Source organism: Delphinus delphis, chromosome 8 (assembly GCF_949987515.2).
Source record: "Delphinus delphis chromosome 8, mDelDel1.2, whole genome shotgun sequence".
Classification (NCBI taxonomy): domain Eukaryota; kingdom Metazoa; phylum Chordata; class Mammalia; order Artiodactyla; family Delphinidae; genus Delphinus; species Delphinus delphis.
In genome coordinates this window covers 106,629,286-106,645,041 of record NC_082690.1, presented here as the reverse complement: position 1 = coordinate 106,645,041, position 15,756 = coordinate 106,629,286, and the positions used below count along the sequence as shown (strand labels likewise).

The 15,756-nt window shown below is 60.0% G+C and overlaps 1 protein-coding gene across 1 annotated transcript; it reads right to left on the bottom strand.

Annotated features, from left to right (window-relative positions):
• Positions 1-447: 447 nt before the first annotated feature.
• Positions 448-13,268, bottom strand: CCND1 (cyclin D1). Its single transcript, XM_060019455.1, has 5 exons — positions 12,906-13,268; positions 11,134-11,349; positions 10,448-10,607; positions 6,390-6,538; positions 448-3,790 (listed from the first exon to the last, which is right to left on the bottom strand). Exons 1-5 carry the CDS (start codon positions 13,101-13,103, stop codon positions 3,626-3,628), a joined length of 888 nt encoding a protein of 295 aa, XP_059875438.1. The 5' UTR covers positions 13,104-13,268; the 3' UTR covers positions 448-3,625.
• Positions 13,269-15,756: the final 2,488 nt, after the last annotated feature.

Sequence of the window (15,756 nt, the reverse complement as noted above, 5' to 3'; positions counted from 1 at the left end):
GACTGATCAACGGGGCTCACGTCACCGGGGCCAGAGCCGTAGTCTGAGGTGGTCGGGGCCGCCTGCGAGCCCGTCCTCAAACTCTGGGGGGGGGCGGTCCATGCGGCCCTCTCCCACTACTGACCTCTGGTCCGGATTTCCTCCCGGCTGGAAGGGAATCACACCCTCCTTCTGCATCACCAGGGGACCGCTGGCCACGTCTGGAGGCATTTTTGTGGTCACGACCGGGGTCGGTCCTGTCATCTAGCGGGTGGAGGCCGGGGATGCAGCCCAACAGCCCACGGTGCCCAGGGCAGCCCCCCACGACAGAGGATGGCCTGGCCCCGGTGTCCGCAGGGCCGAGGCGCGCCCCCTACCCGCCTGCCACCCCCATCCAAGGAACTTGGGGCGCATGGCCCTGGCTCCCTGCCCGCCCCAGGAAACAGACAAGCGGACACTGCACTGGGGTTTTACCGATTTTATTTCTAGATTTTTCACGTTTGTCTTGTTTCCTGCTGGAAACGTGCCGGTTACATGTCTGTGCTGGGAAACACCGTGGTGTGCAACCAAACACACACACAGACCCCCAAGTGCCTGCCCGCCCGGACCCTCAGACTCGCTGGTCACGGGACAGACCTCCCGCGCTCCCGGACCTGCCACTGGCCTTTGGCCTTAGAGCACACACATCTCACCCCCCACCACGGACAGACCGTCCCTCACGGACCCCGTTTGGTTCAGACAGAGACGCCGCAGCCAGAATGGTTGAGGTAAGCGGAAGCAGTGTTCCTGCAGGGGTGGGGTGGGGCGGGGCGGGTTTGCACCTGCCAATGGCCTTGAAGCGCACGGGCTGCCCCGCCTGGGGCCGCCGCGGACGGTGCAAATCCAAACCCTTTTGGTTCGGCAGCGTGTCAGGCGGCTCTCGGGCTCACAGCACTGTTGGCTGGCTTCACTGAGATCTGAAGTCTCTTTAAAGGAGCATTTGCTATAATGACCAGAACAACAAACAGAACACTAATAACAGATACAACGCACCCCAAACTGTGACACAGGCCAGAAGCGATTCCACTCATGCCAAATGACCGAGTCCTACAGCACAGCACCACAGTGGCACATGAAGACATACTTGTTACAATAATAATAATAATAATAATAATGCAACTTTCATAGCTATACGCAAAGAACGATACGGGCTGTAAAAACTACGATGATGGTAAATCCCAGGTCAGATGGGGAGTCCAGCATAACAGGCGCAGGGCAAAGGAAACGGACATGGCCTGTCTCCAGAGACGCCCGGGGGGGTCCTCGTGAACGCGGCCCGGCGGGGTGGGGATCCCCCACCAGGTCCTTTTTGGGATCTCGTCCGCGTGTCTGTCTGCCGAAGCAGCAGACAGAGCCTGACCACCTGGTCTGCAAAATGGCTAAGTGAAGCTTGAGGTAATTGTGAAACAGGAACCTTTTTGGAATAGAGCAGTAATCACATTAAGTCAAAATTGATCACATAAAAAAAAAAAAAAGAAAAAAACAACAACAACACGCTACCAAAAACAAAAGGCATCCGTAATACATTTTTTCTATGAGAAAATTCAAACTAGAACATGGCAGTATATGACATTGTAAAACAAAAAAAAACTGATTCTCCAATAGCAGCAAAACAATGTGAAAGATAAGAGAAGCGATATGCATCTGTTTCCAAACTGTACTGGGAAGTCATCGGTAGCAGCGAATAAAGAAAAATGGAGCCGCAGCCTGTCCCTCGCGTGGTCCCCGCCCACCTCCCCTCCACACACTTCCTCCCTCACCTCCTCGCTCCCTTCAACACTCCCTACAGAATAATTACAAAAAGGAACATAGCCAAGATGTGCAAATTATCTAGCGGTTGCTAAATTTCTTTTTTGAAAGGAGGGTTCGGGGATGAGATCGTATTGGAACTGAACTCGGAACTGAACTTGTTTCCAGCATCCTAATTGTGCTTATAACTCGTGACACCTCTCCAGTTGGATCACTCTGCGAAAAGCCAATCGGGCCAAATTAGCCAAATCCACGTCTTTGTGTTTTTTTTCTCGGGATTTTTTTCCCTCTCTTATAAAAGGACCTAACTTTAACAAACTGTCCTACACCTGCAACATCTAAGGCAGAAAAGTGTGTGAGTGTGTGTGTGTGTGTGTGTGTGTGTGTGTGTGTGTGTGTAAATCAGGGGAGACTGCATTACTTTATAAATCATACTGGCCTTACGAACATCCTCTGCAATAAATATTCTTTTTAGCCTTAACTATAAATTATATATTTTAGTGTTTAAAAACCTTCCGTGGCAAAACATCTAAAGAGAACTCTGAAACTGCTGGTTCTCTAGGTAAACCTTTAAGGCCCCTACTTTCAAACACCAGTTGGCACGGAAGGATTCCTAAACTTCAACTTCTCTACAGAAAAGGAAAGGAACACATCATCCTGGCAGTGTGAGAATGAATGCACGTTTTCTTCTCCTTGACCGGAACCCAGCCCTCCAAAACATCATCTCCCTTTCGCTAACACCATATCAACAAGCACCTGCCTCGCCGTCCTGTCTGCACCCAAGTACTGGAATATTCCCAAACCATTCCATTAAGAAACCGTTCCCCGCCCCCTCCACACACAACATACACAGAGATGTCACCTAGAGACTGAAAGTGCTTTGAAATGGAATGGTTTTGGAATATTGAGAAGGAAAAAAACAAAAACCAAAAAACGAAAAAAAACAGCTATAGATTTCAGCTGGATGTGAGCAGGCTGCAGATCTGTTGGGTGAAAAACCAGCACCTCATAAACAGGTAACGACAAAAATAGGAAGATTATAAAAATAGAATATATTAGGTCACTATTGCGGTCTCTCTTTCTAGTAGCGGACGCTAGGAGTCGGAGGTGGCCTTCCGTCACCGAGGCGCAGGCTGGCGCCCGCAAACCCCTCAGGTGGTTGGTCCACAGGCAGAAAGAGGATCAGGCCTTGAAAATGCCAAACTCTACGCTACCCTAGCCGAGAGGTTACATCAGCCATTGACAAGGTGAAGGTTACATGCCTACCTACGAAATAAAATAAACAAATGACTTATAAAGTGACTACATGCATAAGCGAGATACAGGATGCCTAGAACCGCCTTAAAGCTCTGCCCTTGGGAAAAGCACACGGGTAGAGTTCTATCTAAAACCCTCTTCTACTTTAAAAACGGGTTGTGGACTTCTTCCTATTTTTTTTTTCAAACGTTTTTATGCTTTTTGTTTGTTTGAAACACATAAAGAATCAAATCTAATCCTCCCCTGCAGACTCGCTTCTTGTGTTAACGCCTATCCTTATAACACAGAGACACAAACACATGAATATAAAAACTAGTTGATTACGGGGTATACAATCTTCTATTTTTGTAGCACAACCCTCCTCCCCCTCCAGCTCAGGGTTATGCAAATTCTATTTTTTCCTCTCCTTTTTTTTTTTTTTTTTTTCTTAAAGATAGGTTTTCGGGGACGTTTCTTTTCTTTTGCTTAACTCAGAGACAGAAGGGAGAAAGAGCAAAGGAAAACACCAAGACACTGAGGGGCGGGCTGCCTTCCGACGGCGACCGGGCCTGAGCGGCTCCGTCCGCCGGGCCCGGCCGGCCCCGCTCCCGCCGCAGCGCCCTCAAATGTCCACGTCGCGCACGTCGGTGGGCGTGCAGGCCAGGTCCGCCTCGTCCTCCTCCTCCCCCTCCTCCGCGGCCTTGGGGTCCAAGTTCTGCTGCTGGGCCTGGCGCAGGCTGGACTCCAGGAGGGCCTCGATCTGCTCCTGGCAGGCACGGAGGCAGTCCTGCACGAGACAGGTCCTCAGGAGGCGGCCCGCGGCGAGGGGCCCCTTCCCAATGCTCACCGAAAACGCCGCCTCCCCCAAACCCAGGAAGCCGCCGCCCAGACCCCAGGATCGACAGTGGGGACCCTGTTTGCCCACCAGCTGCCCTCCCGGCCTGAAAAGACCACGTCAACCAGGCCACGGTGAGCCCACTCGGGACCCAAGGGCTCTGGTGGACACAGACGCTCCTGCCCACCTGCCCCGAATCCCCTGCCTGCCCGGCCGCTCGCTGGAACTCCTCGCCGGGGCTCTCATCTCTGGGCCCAGGTCCCCACCAGCCCCACTGCTGCCCTCCGCGAATTCAGCGCCATCTGATCCAGGATGGGGAGGCCCTCTGAGGCCCACTTTTCGGACTTAACCTCTGCCGTGTCAGCCCTCGCAGTGAACCCAGCATTCCGTGATGAATGGCCGTCAAAAGCGTTAGGCCGTGCTTGACCGAGGATGAATGCTGGGTGGCCCCGGGGCCTTTATCCCGTCCTCTCCCGTTCGGGCCTGCGTCCCGGGAGACGCTCTGGCCGCGCACAGCTCCCGGCAGCGACCACCCCGCGTGTTCAATGGAGAGGAGGAACCCCGGAGGCCGGGGGCCTCTCCTGGTCCCACCACGGGCACATCTCCCAGCAGCTCGAAGGTGCCGCCCACAGCCGGGCAGTCGCGGCTCCCGGATCTGAACAGAGAGGCTGTCCCAACTTCTGGGATGCCACACGGGGCTTCTGTTCTAGAGCCAGGGAAAGGCTCCAGGGCAGCCTGGGAAGCAGACTCATGCCTTTCCCACAGGAACGCGGTTCAGCACAGAGAAGGCACTGCTAACTTCTTCCTAGATGGGGCTGGAAACGGTGCACCCCGCCCCAAAGAAGTGAAGCCAGGCCAGGAGGGCTTCTGAATGAATCCCTGGAGATGTCCCAAGGGGACAGGGCTTATGGGGCCGGGGGGCTTTCCTACCCACCCTTTCAGTATTCATCACGGCAAAGGAGGAGGCAGGGTAGGTGCCAAAGGCCCATTTTACAGAGGAGGAAACTGAGGCCCAAGGCTCCTGACGGCCTCCTCAGGCTCTGATCCAAACACCCGCCACGGCCTTCTGAGACCCGAGAGCCTCCACCCACCCACTGAAGGCAGCCCCCCAGAGGAGGCTCCCTGGCCCCTGTAACTTGGGGGGCCGCGCTGTGGAGCGCAGAGCAGAGGCGTACAGGAGGGGCCTCCCCTCTGCAGGTCCCGGCGCATCCTCCAGCTCCACGGCCCATGCTTCCTCCTCCCAGCAGCCCGCCTGGCACTGCAGCCTCACCCCGTGAAGAGCAGACTGTGACCACGGGGCCAGCTCTAGGGACGGGCAGACTCGGCCACGCCCCGGGGCCTCCACAGCCCAGAATTTGCTCGTCTGAGCTCAGCGACATTTGTCACCCGGTCACCAGACTGACGAATTTCAGCCTCAACTGATTCCTCCCACCATTCCTCAGCCGTAAGGCATTTGCTTCAGATCTAATTAAAATAATCTCTATTCAGATAAGGGATCACACAGCGATTTCCTACCACTGTCTATAGACAACGCTGTTTGTGGCATTTCTAGCTGGGGGACGGCGCTGGCCCTGGCAGCCAGGCGAGGATGCCTCCCCCTCCCAGGGGGCCACCGAGCTGCCCATGCCTACAAACAAGAAGGCCTCCTCCTCTGGGGGTCACGCAGGCTGGTGGCCAAGCACCGCTGGCAGAGAACAGGCAGGCATCCGTCTCACACCAGCTTTCCTCCCCGAGCCTCCTGGGCGCTCGAGGGCGGAGCGCCAGAAGCGGCCGGAGCCGGAGCCGGACCCGGACCGGGGATCGGGGTCAAGGTGGTCACTGGCTCCTACTCGGGACACTAGCGGGGCCTGACAGTGACCCCCGCCACCAACCTCGCTGGTCTAATTTGGTGAAGCCCCAAACCCTTGTAATTGTTATTTTAATTCTTTGAGAAAAGAAAAGAAAAGAATGGGGAATAAGACAGTGGCATTTTTAAGTAAAAAGATACAATGGACTCCGGCTTCCAAAGCAGCAGCCTCTCAAAGGGGGTCATAAAAACAAGTTGTCTGTACCAGGCCCATTGTGGACGGGAGACCTCACAGGGACCCTTGTAAAGCGGCCATTTGTCGGGAGTCCACGCTGTCGCCCAGACAAAGCTCGACGGGGCCTCACCCCACACACCATTAGGGCACGGATCATTGACCCGGCCTGCCGTGTGGCCCTTCTTCCTGACGGCCCCCCGCCACGACCCCAGGAGGGGTTAAGGCTCCTGCGCGCCCCTGGGGCCACCAGAAGCCTGGGAGGACCCTCCCGCCCATCGCAGGTTCTGGGAGGTGTTTCTCCTCCCCCAGGAGCCCCCCAGGAGACGGGGTGGAGTGGCCCCCGGACAGCGTGTGCCAGGGCCACGGCCAGGTCCTGTGCCTCTGGACGCAGGTGGCTGCCTGTCCCCCACGTGGCCCCAGCCTCTGCCACTTCCCACCGGACGACTGCAGCTTGGGACTCCCAGGCCCTGGATGCTTCTAGTACCCGGTGCTGGACAGGCCCCCCAGCCAGCGCCGAAGCGGTCACTTACCGGGTCACACCTGATCACTTTGGAGAGAAACCGCGTCAGGCGGTGATAGGACAGGAAGCTGTTGGCGCTTCCCAGGTGCAGGCCTTGCACCGCGGCCACCACGCTCCCGGCAGCCACCATGGAGGGCGGGTTGGAAATGAACTTCACATCTGCGGAGAGCGAGGGAGGCAAAGGGGTTGTGAGTGGGGACGCAGCAGGACCCCTGTGACCTGGACCCCCCCTGAGGCCCTGTCCCGCAGATGGCTGGTCTTGAGGGGGTGGTCAGGAAGTGGGCGCCAGCAGGGGTAGAAGCCGGGCCGGACTCTCTGACCACGAGCTTGTGATGCTCATTTAACAACAGCAGAGGGACTTGCCCGGTGGCGCAGTGGTTAAGCCTCCGCGCTCCCAGTGCAGGCGGCCCGGGTTGGACCCCTGGTCAGGGAACTAGATCCCACAGGCACGCTGCAACTAAGAGTTTGCGTGCCACAACTAAGGAGCCCGAGTACTGCAACTAAGACCCAGTGCAACCAAATAAATAATGGTAAAAAAACAAAAAACCTCCCCATCACCTTCCCCGCCCCCCGCCGCAAACAGCAGAAATGCTAAGCAAGAGAACAGCTGCTGGAAGAGACAACGGGGGGGGGGGGAGGCACAGTGGCCTCTGCAGAGGGGTCATCGCTCACTCCCTTCTCTTAGCACGTGAGCCTGTGAATGTATCACTTATTCACAAAAGCCCGACGAAAAGGAAGGCGGGGAAAACCCGCAAGGAAGCAGACGCGTCCCCTACAACACTAACCCCAAGTACCTGCGCTGCCAGGTCCCAGGGGGAGTGGCCGTCTTGCACGTGGGAAGATGGGCCCAGGGAAGCCCCCGCTGCCCTCAGATGCTTATCCCCACTTCATCTGCCTCCAGGGACACGGCAGGGCTACAGTGTTACTTCATCTGCCCGTCCTCAGCAGCTTTCCGCAAACTGCTGGGAAACCCTGCACCTCTGGGCAGGTGGGCTCCAGGGTCACCTCCTGGCAGCTCTCCGCAAACTGCTGGGAAACCCTGCACCTCGGGGCAGGTGGGCTCCAGGGTCACCTCCTGGCAGCTCACTGACATGGGAACTTCTGGTTTCCCTCCTGGCGGCACACTCGTCACGGACGTGAGGACACCTAAGAGGTGACCCAGCGCCTGTGGGCCGCCTTTCTGTCGCTCCCAACGAGAAACTCCTGGCAGGGGAGGCCACCGATTTCAGCATCTGAACCAGGGGGCCTCTCAGTGTGGAGCCAGGCCCTAGAAGGTCAGCCCCTACCCCCTCATCCTGTGCCCAGGAACTGGACGGTGAGCTGAGTGGGAGGGCACTGGGCACAAAGGGAGTGTGCGGCCCCCGGGGGCTGGGGCCCCCCCTGCCCCTCCCACTGGCCTGAGAATAAACAGCCAGGGCCTCTCATTCAGCGGAGCGGGAGCCAGCGGAGGGGTGGGAAGAAGAAAGGCAGCCAGGCGGCCACACTGACGGGGCGACAAAGCTGCTGCTGGGCACTCCGACCACTTGAAAAAGCAAGTCCCTCACAAGGCGCGCCCTCTCTCCCCTTTAAACGGGACCAGTTCCACCCGGGCTGGGAGCCAGGAGCCCGGGATGAGAGGTTTTCATTGAGGCTAACCAGGACTGCACAGAAATCGCTGTGGCCAGAGCGCAGGTTCTGACTGGCCGCAGCTCGAGACCCGGTCCGACAGGGAAGGAATAACTAAACGCAGGCTGTGTGTGTGTGTGTGCGCACGTGTGCGCGTGCCTTGGCGGGTGTATGGGCTTAGATTGAGAAGCCCGCAGGTTTCAACTCGGAAGCTCCAACAGCTGTTCCTATTCACTGCCCGGCTGCAAAGAGCCCAGCGGGCCGCGGCCAGGATGGGCATCGGAGCTGCACCGCTCCACTGACCCTGCTCAGGCCCATTCATTCAGCTCAGTTACGTGCCAACCTCAGAGGTACCTCACCGGCCGCAGCAACGCTCTCCTGCGTGCACACATCCGTACACAGGTCAAAAGCAGGGCAAAACCCAACTCTGTGCGTGGGGGACGTGCCCCCTCCCGCCCCCATGCACACCCGGGAACCCAGGTCTGCAGGGCGCACGGACCAGGGAGAGCAGAGGCCACCCTTCCCCCGCCGGCCCCCTGCACCTTTAAAAGGGACCCTTGCTACACGGAGAGCAAATCATCTCCCGGGACTTTCACTCAAGCCTCCACTTCACAGAATCTGTTTGTTTTTAGGCTGTAATAACTCGATCTCATCTCGAGAGGCCCCCTTGTGACTAAGGACACTGCTGTGTGCCAGTTAGGTTCCAACGGACCAGGACCCGGTCGTGGTGGGGTGCCGCTCCCCTCCCTCCCCTGGCCTGCCTGTCCCCCACCGGGGCCCACCGAAGCTAACGCATGTGAAAAGCTGGGTCACCCCTGACCATCCCTCCGCCTTCACCCGAGGTGTGCCCAGGCCGGGGGTGCTGGACAGTCTCAGTAGCTGGACAGCCAGCACCAAGCTCATTCACGGCCTCTGCGCCCGGCTTCTGCGCTGCCAGCACCCCACGCGGGCTACACACCCCGCCTCCTGGGGTCCTGGGAGAGGGGGAGGTCCAGGCTGCCCCAGCCACCCTGGGGAGAGGGCGCGCAGGAAGTGTTCTCTGCATTATCTGCCGGAGACTTTGCCGTTTCTCTGAACCACTTTCAGCTCCATAAAAGGCTGCCGGGAAGTCCCTGGAGGCTTCTCTTCTCAGAGGCGTCCCAGCCGGAGAATGCCTCCTGCCTGCTTGCTAGGCAGGCCTGGAGGCTGAGGGGACGCGGGCGAGAGCCTCCCCCTCCCCGCCCAAGGCCGGGTGCTGCGGGGCAGGAATGCCTGGCGAGGGGGCGCCCTGACCCCTCAGATTCATCCGGGCCTCTGGTCTGCCCCCACCCCGCGGCTCGCTTGGAAGGACTCAGAAAGAGGGGTTCACGCCTTGAGCGGGCAAAGGAGAGTGGGGAGGCCAGCAGAATCTTCCCAGCTCTCCTGACCCAGAACTCCCGGTCCCCAGAGCACCCAGACGTCAGGAGAGTGACACGAGGTGGCAGGCTGGGGGGGCTCCATCCCTTCCGGGGAGGGGGTGAAGGATGCCAACTCCCCCCTTTGGTGCCCTGTCGCCCTCAGGTCGCACCGAGTGAGCCCCAGGCAGCTTTGACAGCTGAGGCCTGGCCAGCGGTAGAGGTGGCCCACGGCAGAGCTGGGCAGGATGGGGGCAAGGGTCCTCCGATCAGGGTCTCCGGAAGTCCTGGGCCAGCTCATGGGAGTGGAGAGGAGGAAGAGGTCGCAGGGGCTCAGGGGCAGAGCTGGGACAAGCAGGAGGCAGCACCGTGTGTCTCACTGGGTTCTGAGTGACTGGCCGTCTGGGGGCTGGGGAGAGGGCTGTGCCGGGGAGGGGCCCCCAGGGATGGTCCAGAGCGGTGCCGGGGGAAGGACGGAGGGCCTGCTGCTGCCGCCAACCACAGCAGCCCAAGCCCAGGCCGCTAGGAAGCCACTCCCAGGGCAGTGAGCTGAGCCGCCCTGCGGCACCCCTGGCGGGGCCTCAGGCGGCCAAGCGCCTCTGTTGGCCGCCCCCGCACGAGGGCCGCTGCTGGCCGCCCAGAGCACGTGGTCCAGGCACTGCCGGCCGGCGCTCCCCACCCCTGTAGGCGCCCCTGGCAGGTGGCCCAGCCCGGGAGAGGCCAGGAGGGGGCCCCCGCAGCTCAGGCTCCTTGAGGACACGGGAAGGACTGGGGTGGGGGGAGGAGACAGGCTAGACTGCCAAAGTCAACCCCGTTCAGCATGTAGTGACCCCCGCCTGGCGTGGGGAGCAGAAGCCACATCAGCTGGACACAGGCAGGCTGCCGCCCAGCCTCAGCGGCCCGGGCCCAGGAGCCCACACCCCCTCCCTGGAGCCCCAACAAGAAGCCCAGCCCTCTGTTCCCCGGAGCAGGGAAAGAGGAAAGCTTCCGAGAGCGGAGGAGCCTGGGGACCATGTCCTTGGACGGGGAAACCGAGGCAGAGGGCAAGAAGCTCCTCCAGGGGCACCCAGAGGCCCGGCCGGCACCCTACCTGTGGCACAGAGGGCAACGAAGGTCTGCGCGTGTTTGCGGATGACCTGTTTGCTCTCCTCGACCACCGGCATTTTGGAGAGGAAGTGTTCAATGAAGTCGTGCGGGGTCGTGGCAGCCAAGTTCCACTTGAGTTTGTTCACCAAAACCAGCTCCATTTGCTGCGGAAATGGAGGGACACGTGCGTAAAGAGAGGCGCAGGCGCGGACCCCAATGCAACAGGGGGCGAGAAGAAGGAATGGGGCGTGTTGGAGGGTCCGGGAAGTTGGGGGGACAACGCGCAACCCCACATCCAAACAGAGAAGGTGCCGCTCGCAGAGGCTCCCGTTCTCGATTAAGCCCACCCTCCGCGGGTGGAGACCAGCAGCCCGCGACACCTGGAACGCGAGGTCTGGTCGTTCGCGCGGGCCCCTCGCCGCCGCCGCCGCTAGAGGGCGCACGCCGCCCACTTTTCGCGGCGCTAGGGGCGCCGAGGCGGTGGGAGTCGGAGGGAGAGAAAGTGTGAGTGAGGTGGGGCGGCGGGGGACCCGTCAGCTCCTCGAGAGGGGCCCCACCGGTGTGGCCGCCCTCCCTGGGGGCAGAGGGTCTCTCAGCGGCCCGCGGGGGCCCCTGGCTCTCCGCACCTCCCCCACCCCCGGGGTCCCACGGCTAACGGGGCATCCGGGGAGGTGGGGGTCCCAGGGTTACCAGCAGCTCGTCGGGCCGGATGGAGTTGTCAGTATAGATGCACAGCTTCTCGGCCGTCAGGGGGATGGTCTCCTTCATCTTCGAGGCGACGAACATGCAGGTGGCCCCCAGCAGCTGCAGGCGGCTCTTTTTCACGGGCTCCAGCGACAGGAAGCGGTCCAGGTAGTTCATGGCCAGCGGGAAGACCTCCTCCTCGCACTTCTGCTCCTCGCAGACCTGCCGGGGCACCGGGGGCCGTGACCGCCGCCACCGGGAGCGCCCGGCCCCCTCTGCGGAGACCTCGCGCCCCCCACCCGGCTCGCGCCAGGGCTGCGGGGCCCCGAGCGCGAGGAGGGTCAGGGCAGGGGGCGGCAGGAGCTGCCGCCGCCGCGCCCCCTTCCCCGAGAGTCCCCCGAACCCACCCACCCGAAACTGAAAGGGAAAGTCGCGGCAAGGCTGGCACAGTGGGGGCGGGAGCTGGCACGGCTGGCCGGCGTGTGCCGCGCGCGGGCGGCGGACCCCGGCCCGCGTGGGTGCTTCGGGACCCTCCAGGCCTGGGGTCGGCACCAAATGGGGTGCAGGGCCGTGGGGCGGGCCGCGGGGATGGGCGCCGCGCTCGCAGCGCCTGCGAGACACAAAGGTGGCGTCCCAGGCCGCCGCGCCGCATTTCCCCAGACGTCATCTTTTCAAAAAATATTTAAAAATATTAAAAAATTAACTGGGTATATAAAAACCCCCTGAAAATGACCCTCAGGCGGTCCTTTACCCAGGCCGGGGGTCGGGAGCTCGTTGCAGGCTCAAGGGAGAGCCCCAGGAATTCAAACTCGGGGGCCCCCCTTCCCCCTGGGCGCGGGCGCTGTTTCCCTCTCGCAAGGGCACCACGCCGCACTTTTAAAAATTATTTTAAAATACTTGCGGTGCACTCAGGAGCCCACTGAAGGCCTGAAAACGTGCCCCTGGACCCCGGCTCGCTCCGGACTGGTCCCCCAAGCTGAGACCCCTGCAGATGAGGGTCAATCCCCAGCGTCTCGGGGGCCACGCGACCTTGCAGCCCGGCGTGCTCTCCGGCCCAAGCTGGCCGTGCGGGGCGCCCCGGGACTCACTGCTTGAACAAAGGGGCCCCCTCTCCCGAGCGGGGTCCCCTCACAGCTGCCCGAGCTCTGGCCCCTCGCCCCTCCCGCCGGCTCCCGGTGGCCGCACGGCCCCTCGCGGCGGCCCCAAGCGCCTCGCCGGCCGCTCCCCACCCCCACCCTGCCCCCAATTATTAATAAACACTTTTGCTTTGCAATAAAAGAACAAAGATGGCGCATAATACTGGCACGAGCGTCCCTTGCATACGTGTCCATGGATATTAATTTAAAAATCAAATCTATGCCCCCTCCCCCTGGAGCTGGCGGCTCAGCGGCCGCGCGGCCGGGAGAAGAGGCGCAGCGGGGCTCTGGCGCAGGCGGGGACTGAGCAGTGGCGGTCCAGGCGGGGGCCGCAAAGGGCGCCCAGCCTGCGGGCCCCAACCCTGAAGCATACTGGGGTGCCCCGGTCGTGGCTTTCCCCCAAGGTACCCCTCCTCGACCGCTGCCCCCCAAGGGAATATCCGATGACCCCACCCCCACCCCGTCCTTGTTCAAAAAATACCCAGAATATCTATATATTTCGGAACTACGATTCCTATCAACACTCTGGCAAACTTCAAAAGTTGGGGTGGGAGGGAAGGGAGGGCGATGAGTGGCAAAGAAAAGTGGGTTTGCGCAACAAGTCGCAGGAAAGTGCTAAGAGAGCCGCCCGGAGCCCCGCACCTCCAGCATCCAGGTGGCTACGATCTTCCGCATGGACGGCAGGATCTCCTTCTGCACACACTTGAAGTAGGACACCGAGGGCGCGCAGGTCTCCTCCGCCTTGAGCATGGCCCGCAGCACCCGGTCGTTGAGGAGGTTGGCATCGGGGTACGCCCGGCGGATGGTCTCCATCTCGCAGCACAGGAGCTGGTGTGCCATGGCAGGGGCTCTGCTAGGCGGCCTGGGGCGGCGGTGGGTCCGGGGCTGGGTCCGCGCTCGGCTCTAGCTCCTGCTGCCCCTCGCCGGAGCGCGCGGACGCTGCTGCTAGCTGCTACTGCGCCGACAGCCCTCTGGAGGCTCTAGGACTTTGCAACTTCCAACAAAACTCCCCTGTAGTCCGTGTGACGTTACTGTTGTTAAGCAGAGATCAAAGCCGGGCAGAGAATGGGAGCGGGAAGGGGGGGGGGGGCGGGCGCAGGGGGAGGGGGCGCGGGCGCCGAGCGCCGGGGAGCGGCGAGGGGCAGAGCCCAAAAGCCATCCCGGAGGCGCCGCGCCGGCACCGCGCGGAGTTGCCCCCGAAGCCGGGTTTTCATAGAAATGCAAATCGTCCCGAGGCTGCCTTTCTCCCCGCCGGGGAAGAGGGGTGCAGGGGGGCCTGTCGTCCCCGAGTGGGTCCCTCAGGATTTGGGGGGTTGGGTGAAGGTGGCTCTGCAGAGGGGGACAGCCAGAAGGGCGGGCAGGCCACACGCAGCCTGGGGAGACCGCATGGAGGGGGGACTCTGGAGTTCGGTGACACCCTATATCTGAGCCGGGAGAATGGGCGCATTTCCGAGAACGCCACGAGGGCACCCACGGGCGGAGAGGCAGCCTAGGAATCTTAGCGTCTACATCTTCTTTCATTTTCATTAACACGTGTAAATTTCAGGAACCATTTAACATTCAGGGACTCAGGGCAGAGCCGGCAACACTGGTGGAGGCTTCATTCCCGCACACGGGGGGGGGGTCTTGCAAATGCCCGAGGGGGTAACCCTAAATGTTAAAGGACTTTCAGCCTAGCATGCGCTCGCTCAAAAAATAAAATAAAATAAAATAAATGCCCGAAAATTCCAGCAGCAGCCCAAGATGGTGGCCAGCATTTCCTTCATCCTGTCCTCCTCGCCTGGGGGAATCTGCGGGCTGTCTTCCTACCTTAGCCAGTCCATTCTTGCGGGGGTCCCCAATCCCCCCCACCCCCGCCCTGTCCCGGCAGCTAGAAAAACACCCTGAAAGGAAGGCTGCAAAATAGTGGTCTCTGTCCTGTCTCATTTTTTAAAATTAAAAATTAAGTTAAATCGCTGGAAATATTAGTCGCCTCTCCGCCTGGGACAAGACCACCGGAAGCTTCCTAATTGGTTTTGCTGGGGGTGTGGACGTCTCTTCACCTTTAGAACTTGCCCTGGGGCTGCATTCGTGAGCCTGAGGGGGATGGCGGGGGCTGGCAACAATCAGAGCAATTACAAGTTAAAGAAATGGGTGTATTGATCTGATGATTTTAAACAAAACCTATATATGTTCGTGGCTAGAAGAGAGTCCCAAATATTATCGCAAACTTGTACGACATATAAAAGAATATATAAAGCTTCTTTTCGAATTAAAGATTCAGTCTCTTTGGTGCTTATTTTTAAAATAAAAGGACATTTTGCTCAGTCTTAACATACTTTTTTTTACAGTTTTTACTCTACCTGCCCCAAATTAAGAAAACTGTTCATTAACTTCCCTCTGAATATAGTTTAGTGTCATCAAACCACCATATACCCTAATGTTAAAGGCTCAAAGAAAACGGATTAAAAAGCCCCCTTCCCTTCGCAAGGGCGCACGCCACAGGACAAGGACCTCCCCCCCCTCCTTTTCGGGGCTGATTCTTCCCGCGCCCCCTCCCCCGCCGAGATTTAGGGTTACTAATATTCCGGGTCCAGGAGGGTAATTACCCCCGGCTCACGCCTCGGGAGCAGAGGGTGGCCCGACCAGGGAGCACCCACCGCCGTGTCCCCCTCCCTGGGCACCCACGCTCGCGTTGGCCCCCGGCACGCCGGAGCCTCGGAGCATCAGCCCGCGCACGAGGGCAGCCGGGCTGCTTTTTCATTCATAAAATCCCGACCGGGCGGCCGCCCGGATGATTTATGGGGCTGCGTGCTACCACCGGGCTGCTTCTGTCCCGGGGGGTTAGGGGACCCGAGCCCCGCGTGCGCCCGGGCCCGGCCCGAGGCAGGCTGCCGACGGCGAGGGGCATCGGGTCATAAAGAGCATCGCCCACTCCGGCAGAACGGGTTCTGGGTCCAGGAGGGAGCTTCCCCCTAACCCGGGAGAAAGACAGAGGAAACTGGAATTAGCATGAGCCAATGGGGGCGCGGCGCTGTTACTAGGCGGACCGGGCAGATCTCGACGAGGAACTCCGTTGATTTCCCCGCTCAGGGACGGGCGCAAAAGTGCAAGCCCGGCCGGCGAGCGTGAAGAGCCGTCCAGGAACCCGCGGGGGAGGCGCTGGAATTTGGGGCCCGGCGGGGAGCGCTAGCCGCCCAGCCCCCACCCCAGGGAGCCCAGATCTGCGTTCACCGGAGACTCAGAGCGGGCCAACAGCCTCGGGGCCCTTGAGAGCGGCTGCTTCCAGGAGAGCGGGGAAAGAGTTTTGATTTTAATTATTTTTTTCAGAGAGAAAAGCAACTTTTAAAAACTTTACTGTTTAAGTTTTAATTTTGCAAGGCCTTTAAAATACCCACCGCGAAGCAGGAACTGCACGTTCTGGGCTCATTTAAAGTGCTCTGCGCTATTTCTTGGGGACCCTGTGGAACAAAGGGCCAGTGGCCCAATGGGAAAGGAGACCACTCTGGTTGGA

What these genes read in the sequence shown, in the direction of transcription:
- CCND1 (XM_060019455.1), bottom strand. Translation starts at nt 13,103, where the DNA reads ATGGCACACCAGCTCCTGTGCTGCGAGATGGAGACCATCCGCCGGGCG. An exon ending in TAGCCACCTGGATGCTGGAG is followed by an intron (nt 11,350 to 12,905) that starts GTGCGGGGCTCC and finishes GTGCCCCGGCAG; the next exon opens with GTCTGCGAGGAGCAGAAGTG. An exon ending in AAGTGATCAGGTGTGACCCG is followed by an intron (nt 3,791 to 6,389) that starts GTAAGTGACCGC and finishes TGTCTCGTGCAG; the next exon opens with GACTGCCTCCGTGCCTGCCA.